Here is a 16,495-nt window from a genome sequence, read left to right on the forward strand (position 1 = left end):
AGGTAGTTCCAGCTAATTTTCCACAAATTTAGCAAAATCGCCAAGAACACTTGGTCAGCTTGAGCAATAGGAACAATTATAGGGAGAAATACATCGAGACTAGGAATGGAAACCAACCTCTTACTTGTCTGTTCTGTTTCTTAGATAAAGCGGTTCAGCACCTTTTGTGGGGGATGTCTCGCTCTGTCACCCAGGCTGGAGTGCAGCGACACCATCATGGCTCACAGCAGCCTTGACTCCCCAGGCTCAAGTGATCCTCCCACTTCAGCCTCTCCATGACTGGGACTATAGGCATGCGCCACCATGCCTGGATGATTTTTTTTTTGTAGTTTTTGCAGAGACAAGGTTTTGCCATGCTGCCCAGGCTGGTCTCAAATTCCTGGGCTCAAGCAGTCTGCCCACCTTGGCCTCCCAAAGTGCTGGGATTACAGGCGTGAGCCGCCACCCCCAGCCTGCATGCTTTTTAAAACAACAATTCTATTAGTCACCCTCAAATGGAAACGGTGGCACCTGGACCATGGGTCAGCTTGTGGGTGGGCTCCTTCTGAAATCGCTTTTCTAACTGATAGAAGGCGAAACTGCTTCTGATGGGTATTTGAAGTATTCCTTTCCTATCTCCAGATTACTATCATGGGTTACTATTTACGTTTTAAATGGGCTCGTATCTCTGTGCCCTCTATTTGTCAGCAATCGTCATTCTTACTTTGACTTTTCTTCAACGTCCACTTTAAGTATCTCAGCATAGTTCTGAAGGGAGCATTCCTGGATTGTCCTGTCCGAGACATGAATTTTAAGAATTTTAAGGAAAGAAATCTGCTTGATCTAAATTTATCACTATTGGCAGCCTGTCCCTCCTCCCCTAATCAAAACAAAAAGCCAAAAGAAAATGAGGAAAAAAGAGAAAAGTTACTGGACAAGGACATGTTTTGTTTTGTTTTAATTTTGGGACATGTTTATTTTGCACATCTAATGGCAGCACCAAATTTAAAGAGAAACAAATCATGTTTTATTCTAAAATGTTCTTCTCATTTATGAAGCTGGGTTTTTTTGGTCTGTTAATTGAGTATACTGCTCCTAAAATGAGGAGATAACAGTTAAAACTGCCAACTGAAATGTAATATAAATGACATTTCAAGTAATTGCTCTGAGAACTGTATTTAAAATGTGTATCCAGGCATCCTTCCTTCCCTCTCAGCTCCCTAGCATCTCTGTTTTTCCTAGTTTTTGTTGCCACTTCACGTGCTGATCGATTGACTGAAGTGCTTTGGTGATTGACACACTATAAAACTGGAAGTGAGCCATATCTGCGTTAGTAATTAGCTTCCTATTAAATAACTGCTTCTTTATTCATGAGTAGTAAGTATTAATTCAAATGGTCATTTTACATTTCATTCTCTAATAATTTCATGAGACATAAAGCTTAGCACAAAATCGCCACTTTCACAGGGATAATTGAGCAATATTATTTATCAAATGCACTTAACTGTTCATCTAAATCTCTTTTGTCTGGGAAAAGTTCATTTCCTTCATGCAAGAGAGAAAACATGCCTTCATTCACTGTTCAGTTACCCCCATGGGGGCAGGTAGGTTCTTCTATGGAGAATTTTCAGAGGGAGTCGTGTCTGGTATCGAGCCCTGTAGATTCCCTGAGAGCCTGCGGAGAACAGCTGCACTTTCTGTGGAGAGGAGAGGCTTCCCTTCTCTCTGCACATGGGAAGTTGACCTCTGATGCTGGAAAATTCAGTTATCTGTATTTTTTAGACATCTGTGCCTGAGATGGATTTTATATATTTAAGTTAAGATTGAGGCCCACATGAACATTCCTGTCTGGATTCCTTTTTAGAAAGTGGCGTTTGATGTGTGCCTACTTTATTTATGTGACACTGTTTATGTGCATTCCAGTGATCATTAACAAAGGCTACTTGGTGGAAAATCGTGATGAAAGTGGATTTAAAAGTGGCTGTATCAGCTGCAGGTTTAGCAAGACTCCATTGACTCTGAGTCTAGTGAGAACCCCTGCATCATCAGTTTGTGTTCAGCCAACCTTAAATCCAGAGAAAAGGCAGTTTAGTCAACCATGCAAAAAAAGGGCAAAAGAAATATTGTGGATTTTATTGGGACAAGGGTTTAATATTCTATATACCGGCCAGGCACAGTGGCTCACGCCTGTAATCCTAGCACTTTATGAGGCTGAGGCAGGTGGATCACCTGGGGTCAGGAGTTCAAGACCATCCTGGCCAACATGATGAAACCCCGTCTCTACTAAAAATACAAACATTAGCTGGGCATGGTGGTGTGCACCTGTAATCCCAGCTACTCAGGAGGCTGAGGCAGGAGAATCACTTGAACCCAGGAGGCAGAGGTTGCAGTGAGCCGAGATTGCGCCACTGCACTTCAGCCTGGGCGACAAGAGAGAAATTTCATCTCAAAAAGAAAAAAAAAGTTCTACATACTAACAGAAAATCCTTCAGTTTTCCTACATTATGTGTAAGACCAATTTGTCAACACAGGATTGGTGAATTGGGCCTGTATTAATCAGCTTGGACTGCTGTAATAAGTAGCACCGACTGGGCAGCTCAAGCAAGAGACACTGACATCCTCACAGTTCTGGAGGCTGAAGTGTAAGGTAAAGGTGTCAGCAGAGTCGGTTTCTTCTGGCTCATAGTGGCTTATCCTCCCTGAGTCCTCACAGGGTCTTCCCTCTGTACTGTCCGTGTCCTAATCTGCTTTTCCTATGACACCAAAAATATTGACACAGGGCCCACTGCAATGACCTCATTTAACTTAATCACCTCTTTAAAGACCCTGTCACCAGATACAGCCATGTTCTCAGCTACTGGAAGTTAGAACTTCAATGTATGCATTTTGGGGGAAACAGTTCAGCCCATAACGGGGCAAAATGAAGACAAATTGTATTTAGAGTCTTCATAGCACCTCTTCCTCTTTATCAGACTCGCCACTCTCAGGACCCCTAGTTTGTGTCCTGGTCTCCAGTTTGGGGACCTTGAGGGCTATTGAGAGATTGTGGGAACAATGGCCAACATCCTAAGGAAGGCTTTGATCAAGATAAAAGTTAACTAACTCCTCCCTTGAAAGTTCATCCTGAAGTTTTTCACTGTGATTGTTTTTCTGTTTGGTATCATTTTCTAACATATGACTAAGCTCTCAGAATAAAAGCTGGCAAAAGGTTGATAAAATACTGGCACATGGTATTGAAATGATTATGGGCTGTGTCGGTGGTTCACATCTGTAATCACGGCACTTTGGGAGGCCAAGGTGGGTGGATCACTTTAGCCCAAGAGTTCAAGACCAGCCTGGGCAATGTAGTGAGATCCCATGACTACGAAGAAAATTTTAAAAAATCAGCCAGGCATCATGTGGCTTGTCTGTGGTTCCAGTGATTTGGCAGGCTGAGGTGGGAGAATCTCTTGAGCCCAGGAGGTCAAGGCTGTAGTGAGCTGTGACCATGCTACTGCACTCCAGCCTGGATGATAGAGTAAGATCTTATATCAAAAAAAAAAAAGAAAGAAAGAAAAGGAGAGAGAGAGAGAGAGAAAGAAAGAGAAAGAGAAAGAGAAAGGAAGGAAGGAAGGAAAAGGAAGGAAGGAAGGAAAGAAGGAAGGAAAGAAGGAAGGAAAGAAAGGAATGACAGTGGTGGAAGTAAAAGGGTGGAAAAACTGGATTAGGACTTACCAGTTGTCTCAGCCTGGGATTTCTTTCCTTTTCTTTGCAATATCTAGAAGTAGCGCGGCATAGTGCTTAAGAGTAGAAACTGCCTGGGTTCAAGCCCTGCTGTATACAGTTCAGCACCTGTAAGATACTGGGAAGATTACCTAACCTTTCTGTGCCCCAATTTCCTCATCTGTAATGGGGGGAAATGACAGTACTTACTTCGTAAGAAGAATGTAGTTGTAAGAATTCAAAGAGTTGTTGAGGCATGGTACCTCATGTCTTTAATCCCAGCACTTTGAGAGGCATGGATCATTTGAGGTCAGGAGTTTGAGACCAGCCTGGCCAACATGGTAAAACCCCATCTCTACTAAAAATACAAAAATTAGCTGGACGTGGCGGCGTGCACCTGTAATCCCAGCTACTCCGGAGGCTGAGGCAGGAGAACCACTTGAACCCAGGAGTCGGAGGTTGCAGTGAGCCGAGATCACGCCACTGTACTCCAATCTGGGCGACAGGGCGAGACACTATCTCAAAAAAAAAAAAAAAAAAAAAAATTCAAGGCATTAATAATTCTAATGAAGCATGTGGCATTGGCACTAGCCGCAGAAAGTGCTTCGTGGCATTAGAAGTCATTAATTTTTGTTTCTTGCACACTCTCCATCCTCTTCCCCGACTCAGCAGAATATCTGGAAGAGCTGCCACTGTACTTAACACATGAACCTGGTCTCCAGATGAATGTAGGAATCTTTTTGTTTGTTTGTTTCTTGGCATTACAAAAACGAAAGTTCAGTGACCCTATGTGTGTGTGAACATTTGGGGGCAGGCAGTACGCAGGGTGGCTGAAGGGCTCTGGAGTTGACACCACCTGGTTTCTTTGGGGACCTGCAACTCAGTAGTTTGTTCCTTGACCTCTCTTTTCTTCCGTTTCCAAATGTGTAAAATGGGCACAAAAACAGTAACGGGGTTGTTTGGGATTAAATGTGATGATACATGTGTAAAGCTCCTAACATGCACATGGTAAACTTGTTCTTTCCATTTTCAAATGTGAAACTGGAAGACAGAAAGTAATTCTGTTTCAGATGTCTTTGTAAATGACCTTGCCTTCTCTCCCTCCCAAATGGGCTGCCTGATCATCCTGGCTTATGTGGCGCCTCTGCTTTGTGAAGTCGTTTCACATGTGCAGCAGTAATGAATGATCACAACCCACATATTCATAGAGTTCAACTTTTATGATGCAAACATTTACAAAAAAATTGGACAGTGTTGAGTAGCTATGAGAATGTTCTCCCTTGTCCTCCTTGTCAAAGCCCCTGAACACATTATTTCACTTTTTTTTTTTTTTTTTTGAGACAGAGTCTTACTCTGTCGCCCAGGCTGGAGTGCAGTGGCGCAAGCTTCCACTTTCTACAAGCTTCCACTTTCTGCAAGCTTCCACTCACTGCAAGCTCTGCCTCCCGGGTTCACGCCATTCTCCTGCCTCAGCCTCCTGAGTAGCTGGGAGTACAGGCACCTGCCACCATGCCCAGCTAATTTTTTGTATTTTTAGTAGAGACGGGGCTTCACCGTGTTAGCTAGGATGGTCTCGATCTCCTGACCTCATGATCCGCCCGCCTCGGCCTCCCAAAGTGCTGGGATTACAGGCGCGAGCCACCGCACCCGGCCCTTATTTCACTTCTAATGTGCTTTAGAAATGGCAGTTGTCTTCGAAAGGAAAGCAGCACAAGCGCAGAGATAGCCAAAACATCCAACTCCCTGACATCACCGGCACACTGAAGTCCGCTGGAGAGCGTTTCCGGCAGGTGGAAAGAGTTACTATGATGAGATAGAATTATTAGTCCCTATTGATTCTATGGAATTCCGGAATCAGGGAAAAGAAAAGCAAAGAAATAAAACCCAAGAAAACCCAGGCAATAAGACTCAGTAAATTAACAACTTCCTTCCCAAGACATACACATATAGGTGTATGTGTGTGTACGTGGGTACATTTTTTTTTTTTTTTTGAGATGGAGTCTCGCTCTGTCACCCAGGCTGGGAGTGCAGTGGTGTGATCTTGGCTCACTGCACCCTCTGCCTCCCAGGTTCAAGCAGTTCTCTGGCCTCAGCCTCCCAAGTAGCTGGGATTACAGGCATGCGCCACTACACCCAGCTAATATTTGTATTTTTTTAGTAGAGATGGGGTTTCACCATGTTGGCCAGGCTGGTCTCGAACTCCTGACCTCGATTGATCTGCCCACCTCTGCCTCCCAAAATGCTGGGATTACAGGCGTGAGCCACCGCATCTGGCCTAAATTTTTATATATACATATATATATATTTACACACACACACAGCTGACCCTTGAATAACTTGAGGGTTGGGGGTGCCAACTCCCAATGCAGTCAAAAAATCCGTGAATAACATTTGACTTCCCTAAAATACTTAACTACTAATAGCCTACTATTGACTTGAAGCCTTGCTGATAACATAAACAGTTAACACATATTTTATGTGTTGTATGCATTGTATTATGTATTATGTATGTATTTGTGTGTTGTATGTTTATGGTATATTCTTACAATAAGGTAAGCTAGAGAAAAGAAATTGTTATTAAAATTGTAAGGAAGAGACAATATTATATTTACTATTATTAAGTGGGCGTGGATCCATCAGGGTCCTCATCCCTGTCATCTTCACGTTGAGTAGGATGAGGAGGAGCAGGAAGAGGGGTTGGTTTTGCTGTCTCAGGGGTGACAGAAGCACACAAAAAAGTTCGTTTATAAGTGGACCTATGTAGTTTAAACCCGTGTTGTTCAAAGGTCAACTGTACACACGCTTGTTTAGAGGTACATTTACACACACGTATTGCATATCTATTTTACAAATTAAAAGTTCTGGAGTTTGGTTTTTTAAAAAATCACCTGTATCCATCTGGGTTAAAGGAAGTCTGGAGTCAGTCGTTCACAGGGAGAAAGGCATGTTTTGGTTATTGTTGCTTGCTACCGCGACCTGAGTTAGTAATCTAAGTTTACTCTCAGAAAATTGAGTGCTTGCTAAGGCTGAATAACTAAAACAGGGGTGTGATATTTTCACCACGTTCTTCACAGTTCAGAAAACATTTAGAGTTCTCTATTCAATTCCTGGGAGCTGCATTTTAAAATAAGGTTATGTCCAGAGCCTTATGACAAGGCAAGGATGTCTTGTTAAATGATGAATGTTTTCAGGAAACCAGAATATTGAGGATAAAAGCGAGAGATTCTGGAGGTGATATATGATAGCTATGTTCAGATACTCGAAGGACAGTTACATGAAAGTGGAATCCAAGATCTTTTCTGCAGCTCCAGCATGTAGAATATTATGGGGGAGCTTGAATCAATGTAAAAAAAGATTCTCTGGCCAGGCACAGTGGCTCAAGGCTATAATCCTAGCACTTTGGGAGGTCGAGGTGGGCGGACCACTTGAGCCCAGGTGTTTGAGACCAGCCTGGGCAACGTAGCAAGACCCTGTCCCACAAAAAAATACAAAAATTAGCCAGGTGTGGGGGTGCATGCCACTCTGGAGGCTGAGGTGGGAGGATCACTTGAGCCCAGGAGGTTGGGACTGCAGTGAGCTGATATCGTGCCACTGCACTCCAGCAGCCTGGGCAGCAGAGTCAGACCTTGTCCCAAAAAAAAAAAAAAAAAAGACAAAAAAAAAAATCCTCTAATGAGGGAGTTGTCTTAAAACAAAAGGACTGTCTTAGGAGCTAATGAATTTCCTGTCACTGGAAGTACTTGGAGAAGGCCTGGGGTTTTTGGAGAGATAATTCCTTCTCAGTGCTAGATTTTGGGCTAGATGTCTACCAGGGTCCCTTCCAAATCCAGGATTTGTCTGCCTAGTCTCCTCCTGCTGATAATAGTCATCTACATTCATTTTTTTCCCCAGTTTGTTTCCTCATTACTCTGACTTTTAATTTTTTTCCATTAATAGACATTTTTGGAACGGTTTTACATTTATAGAAAAATGAGCAGAAAGTACAAAGTTGCATACTCCTCACTCTCTCCCTCCCCTCCAGTTTCTCCCACTATTACCATCTTTCATTCGAATGGTGCATTTGTTATCACTGATGAGACAATATTGATGCATTATTATTGTTGAGTGCATAGTTTACATGAGGGTTCCCTCTTGGTGTTGTACGTTCTGTGTGTTTAGACAAATGTGTAATGACATGTTTCCACCGTTAAAGTATCATACAGGGTGGTTTCACTGCCCTAAACATCTCCTGTGCTCCACCTATTCATCTCCTTCCCTCCCCCTGAGACGCAGGTAGCCACTGATCTTTTTGCCGTCTTCATCGTTTTGCGTTTGTCACAGTGTCATACAGTTGGAATCATACAGTATGGAGCCTTTTCAGATTGGCTTCTTTCACTTAGTAATATGCATCTATTTATTTATTTATTTATTATTTTTGAGATGGAATCTTGCTCTGTCACCCAGGCTGGAGTGCAGTGGCACAATCTCAGCTCACTGCAACCTCCGCCTCCCGGGTTCAAGCGATTCTCCTGCCTCAGCCTCCCGAGTAGCTGGACTGCAAGCATGCGCCACCATGCCCAGATAATTTTTTTGTATTTTTAGTAGAGACGGGGTTTCACCGTGTTAGCCAGGATGGTCTCGATCTCCTGACCTCGTGATCCATCTGCCTAGGCCTCCCAAAGTGCTAGGATTACAGGTTTGAGCCTCCACGCCCAGCCGATTTATTTATTTTCTGAAACAGAGTTTCTCTCTTGTTGCTCAGGCTGGAGTGCAATGGTTCAATCTCAACCCACTGCAACCTCTGCTTCCCAGGTTCAAGCGGTTCTCCTGCCTCAGCCTCAAAAGTAGCTGGGATTACATGCATGCGCCTCCACGGCTGGCTAATTTTTTTGTATTTAGTAGAGATGTGGTTTCACCGTGTTGGTCAGGTTGGTCTCGAACTCCTGACCTCAGCTGATCTGCCTGCCACGGCCTCCCCAAGTGCTGGGATTACAGGCGTGAGCCATGGCGCCTAGCCTTTTTTCTTTCTTTTTTTTTTACGGCCTCCCCAAGTGCTGGGATTACAGGCGTGAGCCACGGCACCTAGCCTTTCTTTCTTTCTTTTTTTTTTTGAGACAGAGTCTCACACTGTAGTCCAAGCTGGGTGCAGTGGCGCAATCTCGGCTCCCCATAACCTCTGCCTCTGGGGTTCAAGTGATTCTCATGACTCAGCCTCCTGAGTAGCAGGGACTACAGGCACATGCCACCACACCCACCTAATTTTTTTGTATTTTAGTAGAGATGAGGTTTTATCACGTTGCTCTGGGTGGTCTCAAACTCCTGAGCTCAGGAGATCCACCAGCCTTGGCCTCCCAAAGTGCTGGGATTACAGGCATGAGCCACTGCACCCAGCCAGTAATATGCATTCAAGGTTTCTTCATGTCTTTTTGTGGCTTGAGAATTCATTCTTTTTATCTTAATATTCCATGGTCTGGATGCACCACAGCATGTGTTTCTATTTACCTGTTAGAGCACGTCTTGGTTGCTTCCAAGTTTTGGCAATGGTGGTGCAGGTTTTTGTGAGGACCTAAGTTTTCAGTTCATTTGGGTAGACACCCAGGAGCATGACTGCTGAGTATGGTGAGCATTTTTACTACTGAGTATGGCGAGCATGTTTAGTTTTGTAAGAAACTACCAAACTATCTTCCAAAGAGGATGTGCCATTTTACATTCCCACCGGAAATGAATGAGAATTCCTGTTGCTCCACATCCTCCCCAGCGTTTGGTGTTGTCAGTGTTTTGGATTTTAGCCATTCTGGAGATGTGTAGTGGGCTGACTTTTTTCTCATATTTAGATGTGTTATCTCCAAATCACTATAAAAATACTTTTAGGCCGGGCGCGGTGGCTCAAGCCTGTAATCCCAGCACTTTGGGAGGCCGAGGCGGGTGGATCAGGAGGTCAGGAGATCGAGACCATCCTGGCTAACATGGTGAAACCCCGTCTCTACTAAAAATACAAAAAACTAGCCGGGCGTGGTGGCGGGCGCCTGTAGTCCCAGCTACTCGGAGGCTGAGGCGGGAGAATGGCGTGAACCCGGGGGGCGGAGCTTGCAGTGAGCCGAGATCGCGCCACTGCACTCCAGCCTGGGAGACACAGTGAGACTCCGTCTCAAAAAAAAAAAAAAAAAAAAAAACTTTTAACACTACTGTTAATGTAACATAACACTAGTATCTTTCAGGATCCAAATAACATACACTGGAAACAAGAACAAGCTCTTATGTTCATACCAATATTGTTAATAATAATAATACTATAAATTTATTTGTACTTTTTGAGTTTATTCTGAAAACAAATGCTACTAAGAGATTATTCACAAGACACATTTCTGATTAACATGTATGAGCAGTTATACTCCAGAGCTTCGATTTTGGCAACCAATGTATACCAGTTCTCTCAAGATGCACTTTTGTTTTTAAACAGCTGCTACTGATTCTGTTTTTTAAAAAAGTTATTGTATATATTTAAGGTATACAACTTGATTTGATATACGTATACACTATGAAAGAATCATCCATCACAATCCAGATAACTAGTATATTTATCACTTCACATAGCTACCCTTTTGTGTATATGATGAGCATACATAAGATCTACCCTTTTAATACATAAATTTCTAGTATACTGTACAGTATTGTTATCATCCATTATATCTCCAGAACTTATTCATCTTGCATCACTGAAACTTTGTATGCACTGACCACCATCTCCCTATTCCCCTCTCCCACAGCTCCTGGCAGCCACCACTCTACTGTCTGATTCTAAGTTCAACTATCTTAGACTCTACCTTTAAGTGAGATCATGCAGTAGCTCTCATTCTGTGCCTGGCTTATATCGATTCTGGATTGAGACTTTTCAGTGTCTTTCTTTCAGGTCTTTCAAGTTGCATATGTCATCATTAAAGCTGCCAATGCCCCTCGGCCCGGAAACTGGATTTTGGAGCGTTCTCTAGACGGCACCACGTTCAGCCCCTGGCAGTATTATGCAGTCAGCGACTCAGAGTGTTTGTCTCGTTACAATATAACTCCAAGACGAGGGCCGCCCACCTACAGGGCTGATGATGAAGTGATCTGCACCTCCTATTATTCCAGATTGGTGCCACTTGAGCATGGAGAGGTGGGTATGGTGCCCGCTGCGGCAAGATCTGTTTCCTCATCAGAGTCTCCCTGTCTCAGATGTTAAGACAGCCGTTGTCATGGCCAACATTAAAGACGCAAAATTGATCTCTGTCAATACAAAACTCTTTAACATAGCTATCTAGCTCTATTTAAAGTGGCCATGAGTCAAGTCTGTTATGAGTAATTTCACAATGTAGTTTACCTTGTTGACTTCCTCTCTTCAAGGAGGCTCTCAGTCTTCACTCTGCTCTGATTTAATGACGCCCTTGGATCCTCCTTCAGAGCATCTTCCCCACAGCACCCTGGCAAGAACGTTTGTTGAAATATTAGAGAGCTAAAATGTCCCCCAGAGTTGTAGTTCTCAGTTTTCTCAATGTTCTCCTCGGTAGGTGGTGAGCACTGGAGACTCTTGAAGTCTTGCAGCTTAGTCCCCAGCGTGCCCAGATTGTATACACTTCCTTAAAGTCAGGGTGTAATGAGAAACAGCCCATTCTTTAGTAGCACCTGGCTCGAAGAGATGAAACTACAAAAACTCTCCAGTGCTCTTCACGGCGGGAACTCTGCAGTGAGCTGTGTGTTGTTTCAAGGGCAGAGATTAATTAAGGCAGCCTGTATCATTCAGGCTTTGAGGCACTTTTTCTTTGTTCTTCTCGAAGCCTATTCATAACATCTAAAATTTGCTTCAGAGAAGGTGTAGCCCCGGGACAGATGCTGAAATATTCTAACCACATGGAGAGAAACAGTCTTCTTAAAAGATCTGCAGCAATAATGCCATAATGTGATGAATGCCGTAGTCTTTGTTCTTCACATTGTAGTCTGGTTCCACATCTGATCTTCGGCAAGTGAGGGTTTTCTTTTATATCAAATTTTAAAGTTTGAGACGTAATTTACATTCAGGAAAGCATACAGATTTTAAGTATATAGTATATCTGAGACACTGAAATAGATAACTTCAATAAACTGAAGACATTGAGATCATGGTAATTCGCAAGTAATTAACAAACGTTAGACATACTTTTACAAGAAGCTAGTTGTTTTGCTTTGATTTTAGATAGAATCTCTTAAAGATTCTGTCCTGACATTAGACAATCAGGGCTATGTTTTTGCATGCTTAAAATTGACATTTGTGGCCAGGTGCAGTGGCTCACCCCTGTAATCCCAGCATTTTGGGAGGCTGAGGCAGGTGGATCACCTGAGGTCAGGAGCTCAAGACCAACCTGGTGAACATCGTGAAATACTGTCTCTACTAAAAATACAAAAATTAGCTGTACGTCGTGGTGCACCCCTATAGTCCCAGCTACTCAGGAGGCTGAGGCAGGAGAATTGCTTGAACCTGGGAAGTGGAGGTTACAGTGAGCCAAGATCGCACCACTGCACTCCAGCCTGGACCATACAGCGAGACTCCATCTCAAAAAAAAAAAAAAAAAATTGACATTTGTCTATTTTGATGCCTTCATCTTCAGATTCATACATCACTCATCAATGGCAGACCAAGCGCTGACGATCTTTCACCCAAGTTGTTGGAATTCACTTCTGCACGATATATTCGCCTTCGCTTACAACGCATTAGAACGCTCAATGCAGATCTCATGACCCTTAGCCACCGGGAACCTAAAGACCTGGATCCTATTGTTACCAGACGCGTGAGTATGGGACGGCAGTCCTGCCACTATGAAAGATTAATTTTATTTAAGAGAACTATTATTTTTCTTCTTTCCTTTTTGGTTGTTCTTTCCCCCACGTGTTGGCCATTTTTCTTGCCAGTGGCTACATCCTTATTTCATGTAAGATTGCTATGTTGTTACAGATGCTACCTTTAGGTGATGGGCCAAAATCGTGTCCTCAGGTCCCTCACCCACCCTGTCCCCGTAGTGCCATAATGTGGTGAATGTCATGGTCTTTATTCATCACATTGTAGTCTGGTTCCACATCTGATCTTTGGCAACTGAGGATTTTCTTTCATAGCAAATTTTAAAGTTTGAGAAATAATTTACATTCAGGAAAGCATACAGATTTTAAGTATATAGTTAAGTGTATAAGACTGGTGTCACAAAAATCTTCATATCCCTTCAATAACCCAGGAGTGGGATTACTAAGTTATAGGATAGGTGGATGTTTACCTTTTAAAGAAAATGCTAAACTTATATAAAAAGTATTTGTATCCAGCTGGGTGTTGTGGCTCATGTGTGTAATCCCAACACTTTGGGAGGCTGAAATGGGAGGGTCACTGGAGCCTGGGAGTTTGGGACCAGCCTAGGCAATAGAGGGAGACCTCAACTCTATTTAAAAAATAAAAATAAAAGTAATTGTATCCATTTTGTAGTCTGACCAGCAATGAGTGAGAGTTCTGGCTGCACTACACACTCTTAGATATTTAGTGCTATCAGTCATTTTTATGCCGGCTGTTCCTGTGTGCATGTATTGGCATTTTGTGATGTTAATTTGTGTTTCTCTGATGACTAATGTTGACAATGTGCTTACTAGTATACAATCAGATTTTTTTGTCCATTTTTAAATTGGACAAAAAATAAGCCTCCTTGTTACTGACTTATAACATAATTTTATATATTTTGTGTATGAATCCTTCATCAGATATGTATATATTGCAAACATATCCGTTCTACTTGGTGTTCGCTTATTCAGTTTCCTGTGACTTTTGATGAGCAGAGGTTTTATGATGAATCCCAATTTACCATTTTTTTCTTTTATGATTAATGCTTTCTATGACCTCAAAAAATATTAGCTTATCCAAAATTTACCAAGATATCATAGTATGCTTTCTTTTAGTAGCTTTATAGTTTTAGCTTTTACATCTATAATTCATTTCATATTAATTTTTGTATTTGATGTGAGGAAGGAGTCGGAGTTTTTTTGTTTTTTGTTTTTTCCTATATGTATATACAATTGTTCTAGCACCGTTTGTTGAGAATATTTTGCTTGTTTTGGGGTCCTTGTTGAAAACTATTCAACCTTATTATTGTGGGTTTATTTCTGGACTCTCTACTGTTCTATAGATCTATTGGTCTATTCTTGTGCCAATAACAAGCTTTCTTGGTTACTGTAGCTTTATAGTAGGTCTTGAGAGGTCAGGTTTCTTGTATTTCCTTATAAATTTTAGAATCAGTTTGTCAATTTCCGTAAAAAAAAAAATAAAGCCTGCTAAGATTTTCGTTGGGATTCCACTGATTCTTTAGACCAATTTGGGAAGAATTTTAGAAGACATTTTAACAATGTTGAGTCATCCAATCTGTGGACCTGCTATAACTTTTCACTTATCTAAATCTTCTTTAATTCGCCTTGGCAGAGTTTTATTATTTGAAAAGGTCTTGTTCAATAATGCTCAATAATGTTCAATAATGAAAAAAGAAGGCCAGGCACAGTGGCTCATGCCTGTAATTCCAGCACTTTGGGAGGCCTAGGCGGGTGGATCACGAGGTCGGGAGATCAGGACTGTCCTGGCTAACATGGTGAAACCCGGTCTCTACTAAAAATACAAAAATTAGCTGGGTGTGGTGGCGCATGCCTGTAATCCCAGCTACTCAGGAGGCTGAGGCAGGAGAATAGCTTGAACCCGGGAGGTGGAGGTTGCAGAGCCGAGATCACGCCACTGCACTCCAGTCTGGATGATAGACCACTGAGACGCCTTATCAAAAAAAAAAAAAAAAAAAAAAAAAAAAAGGCACGCATAGTAAGACTAAACTGTTATTATTTGTAGATGACATGGTTATGTATGTAGAAAATCTACAAAGCAACTACCAGAAATAAAAAGTGAATTTAGCAATGTTGCAGTATACAAAATCAATAAACAAAAGTGAATCACATTTTTAGTCACTAGCAATGAATAATGGAAAAGGAAGTCTATTAACACTAACATGTAAAAACATAGAGAAGTGGTGAGTGCATTTCTTCAGAGGCAAGCACTTTGTTCTGTTAATGTGATTGACATTTCTTGATTTTTGTGTGGTAGACTAACTTTGCATTCTAAGGTAACTCTTAGTTGTTCGTGATCTTTTCTAGAGAGCGCTGTATTCAATTTACCAATGTTTTTAGGATTTTCAGTAATGAGTTTTGAAAGAATACTGACTTGGTTTAAGATGCAGCCAAGTTGGGGAATTCTTTTAGACTTCTTTGGGTTCTGATGATCTAATTTGAGCCTAATTTATTTTAATTGAGCACAGGATTCTTTGTGCATGAAGTATAATTTTTAAATGTACATGTAATTATATTTTAGATTACCAATAAAAATTCTTAAACCACATGAGATATTCGTTGGTGTGCCAACTTTTTCATTTCACTGAAATCTAGGTTTTAATTTTTGTTCATGACTTTCTTTTTCCTTAGTATTATTATTCAATAAAGGACATTTCTGTTGGAGGCATGTGTATCTGCTATGGTCATGCTAGTAGCTGTCCATGGGATGAAACTACAAAGGTGAGTTCTAGTATTTTGCATTTTACTAAAACTTCAAAAAAGAAATTGTACCTATAATATTTGCATTACTCTTTTTTATTCAAAACAAACATGAAAGGTATAAAATTATGTTGCAAAAAACAGATTTTCAGAAGTTTAACTGGTATCATTTTTAAACAATTTCATTTTGCTTTGGAGGATATGTTTCTAATTAAGTTCTTACAATGATTTTTTTATGTGATAAAATATCCCTAACATAAAATTTACCATTTGAAAGTGTACAATTCAGGGGCCTTAATAATTTTGAAGTCCTTCTGTCTATAAAAAAGTCAAAAAACATGTGCAATTATAAATCATGTTTACATTTTTTTAAGGAAGGGTTTTCTCTTCCTATTTTCTCCCCTTCCATTTCGTTGGTACTAAATCAAGATTTAAAAGGGGCATGGTGGCTCACATCTGTAATCCCAGCACTTTGGGAGGCAGAGGCGGGTGGATCACTTGAGGCTAGGAATTTGAGACCAGTCTGGCAAACATGGAAAAACCTCATCTTTACTGAAAATACAAAAATTAGTGGGGCATGGTGTTGTGCACCTATAGTTCCAGCTACTCGACAGGTTGAGGCAGGAGAATCGCTTGAACTCGGGAGGCGGAGGTTGCAGTGAGCTGAGATCATGCTGCTGCACTCCAGCCTGGGTGACAGAGTGAGACTCTTTCTCAGTAAAAAATTTAGAAAAAGATTTAAAAGTTTATCTGTTTTAGCATTACATTAAATGAATAATATAACATCTTCTCCTAACATTTATTTATTTATTTATTTATTTATTTATTTATTTATTTATTTTGAGACAGAGTTTCGCTCTTGTTGTCCATGCTGGAGTACAGTGGCACAGTCTCGGCTCACTTCAACTTCCACCTCCCGAGTTCAAGGGTTTCTCTTGCCTCAGCCTCCCGAGTAGCTGGGATTACAGGCACGTGCCACCATCCCCAGCTAATTTTTTGTATTTTTAATAGCGATGGGGTTTCACCATGTTGGCCAGGCTGGTCCTGACATCTTCCCTTTTAAAACACTTACGTGAAGTTACTTCTTACTTTCTTCTAATCTTTGTAATTCTTTACCTTTTGAATAGGACTATTCTATTATCGATGCCGAAAAATATATAGATGAACACTAAGAAAATTATTAACAGGAGCTTCTAAACCCTTAATGTCCGTGCATCTTTTTTAAAAAAGTTTTTATTAGCTAAGTCGTATTCTGGTTTTGCTTTCTTCC

The 16,495-nt window shown here is 41.4% G+C and overlaps 1 protein-coding gene across 1 annotated transcript in view; it reads left to right on the forward strand.

The window, feature by feature from the left end:
• The window catches only part of LAMA1 (laminin subunit alpha 1), a 172,319-nt gene that overhangs the window by 53,419 nt on the left and 102,405 nt on the right, over positions 1-16,495 (forward strand). Inside the window, exons 4-6 of the mRNA XM_025365118.1 lie at positions 10,571-10,813; positions 12,279-12,458; positions 15,157-15,246. Of these exons, the coding sequence (XP_025220903.1) occupies positions 10,571-10,813; positions 12,279-12,458; positions 15,157-15,246 (513 nt within the window). The remainder of the gene's footprint in view (positions 1-10,570; positions 10,814-12,278; positions 12,459-15,156; positions 15,247-16,495) is intronic.

Source organism: Theropithecus gelada, chromosome 18, assembly GCF_003255815.1.
Source record: "Theropithecus gelada isolate Dixy chromosome 18, Tgel_1.0, whole genome shotgun sequence".
NCBI lineage: Eukaryota > Metazoa > Chordata > Mammalia > Primates > Cercopithecidae > Theropithecus > Theropithecus gelada.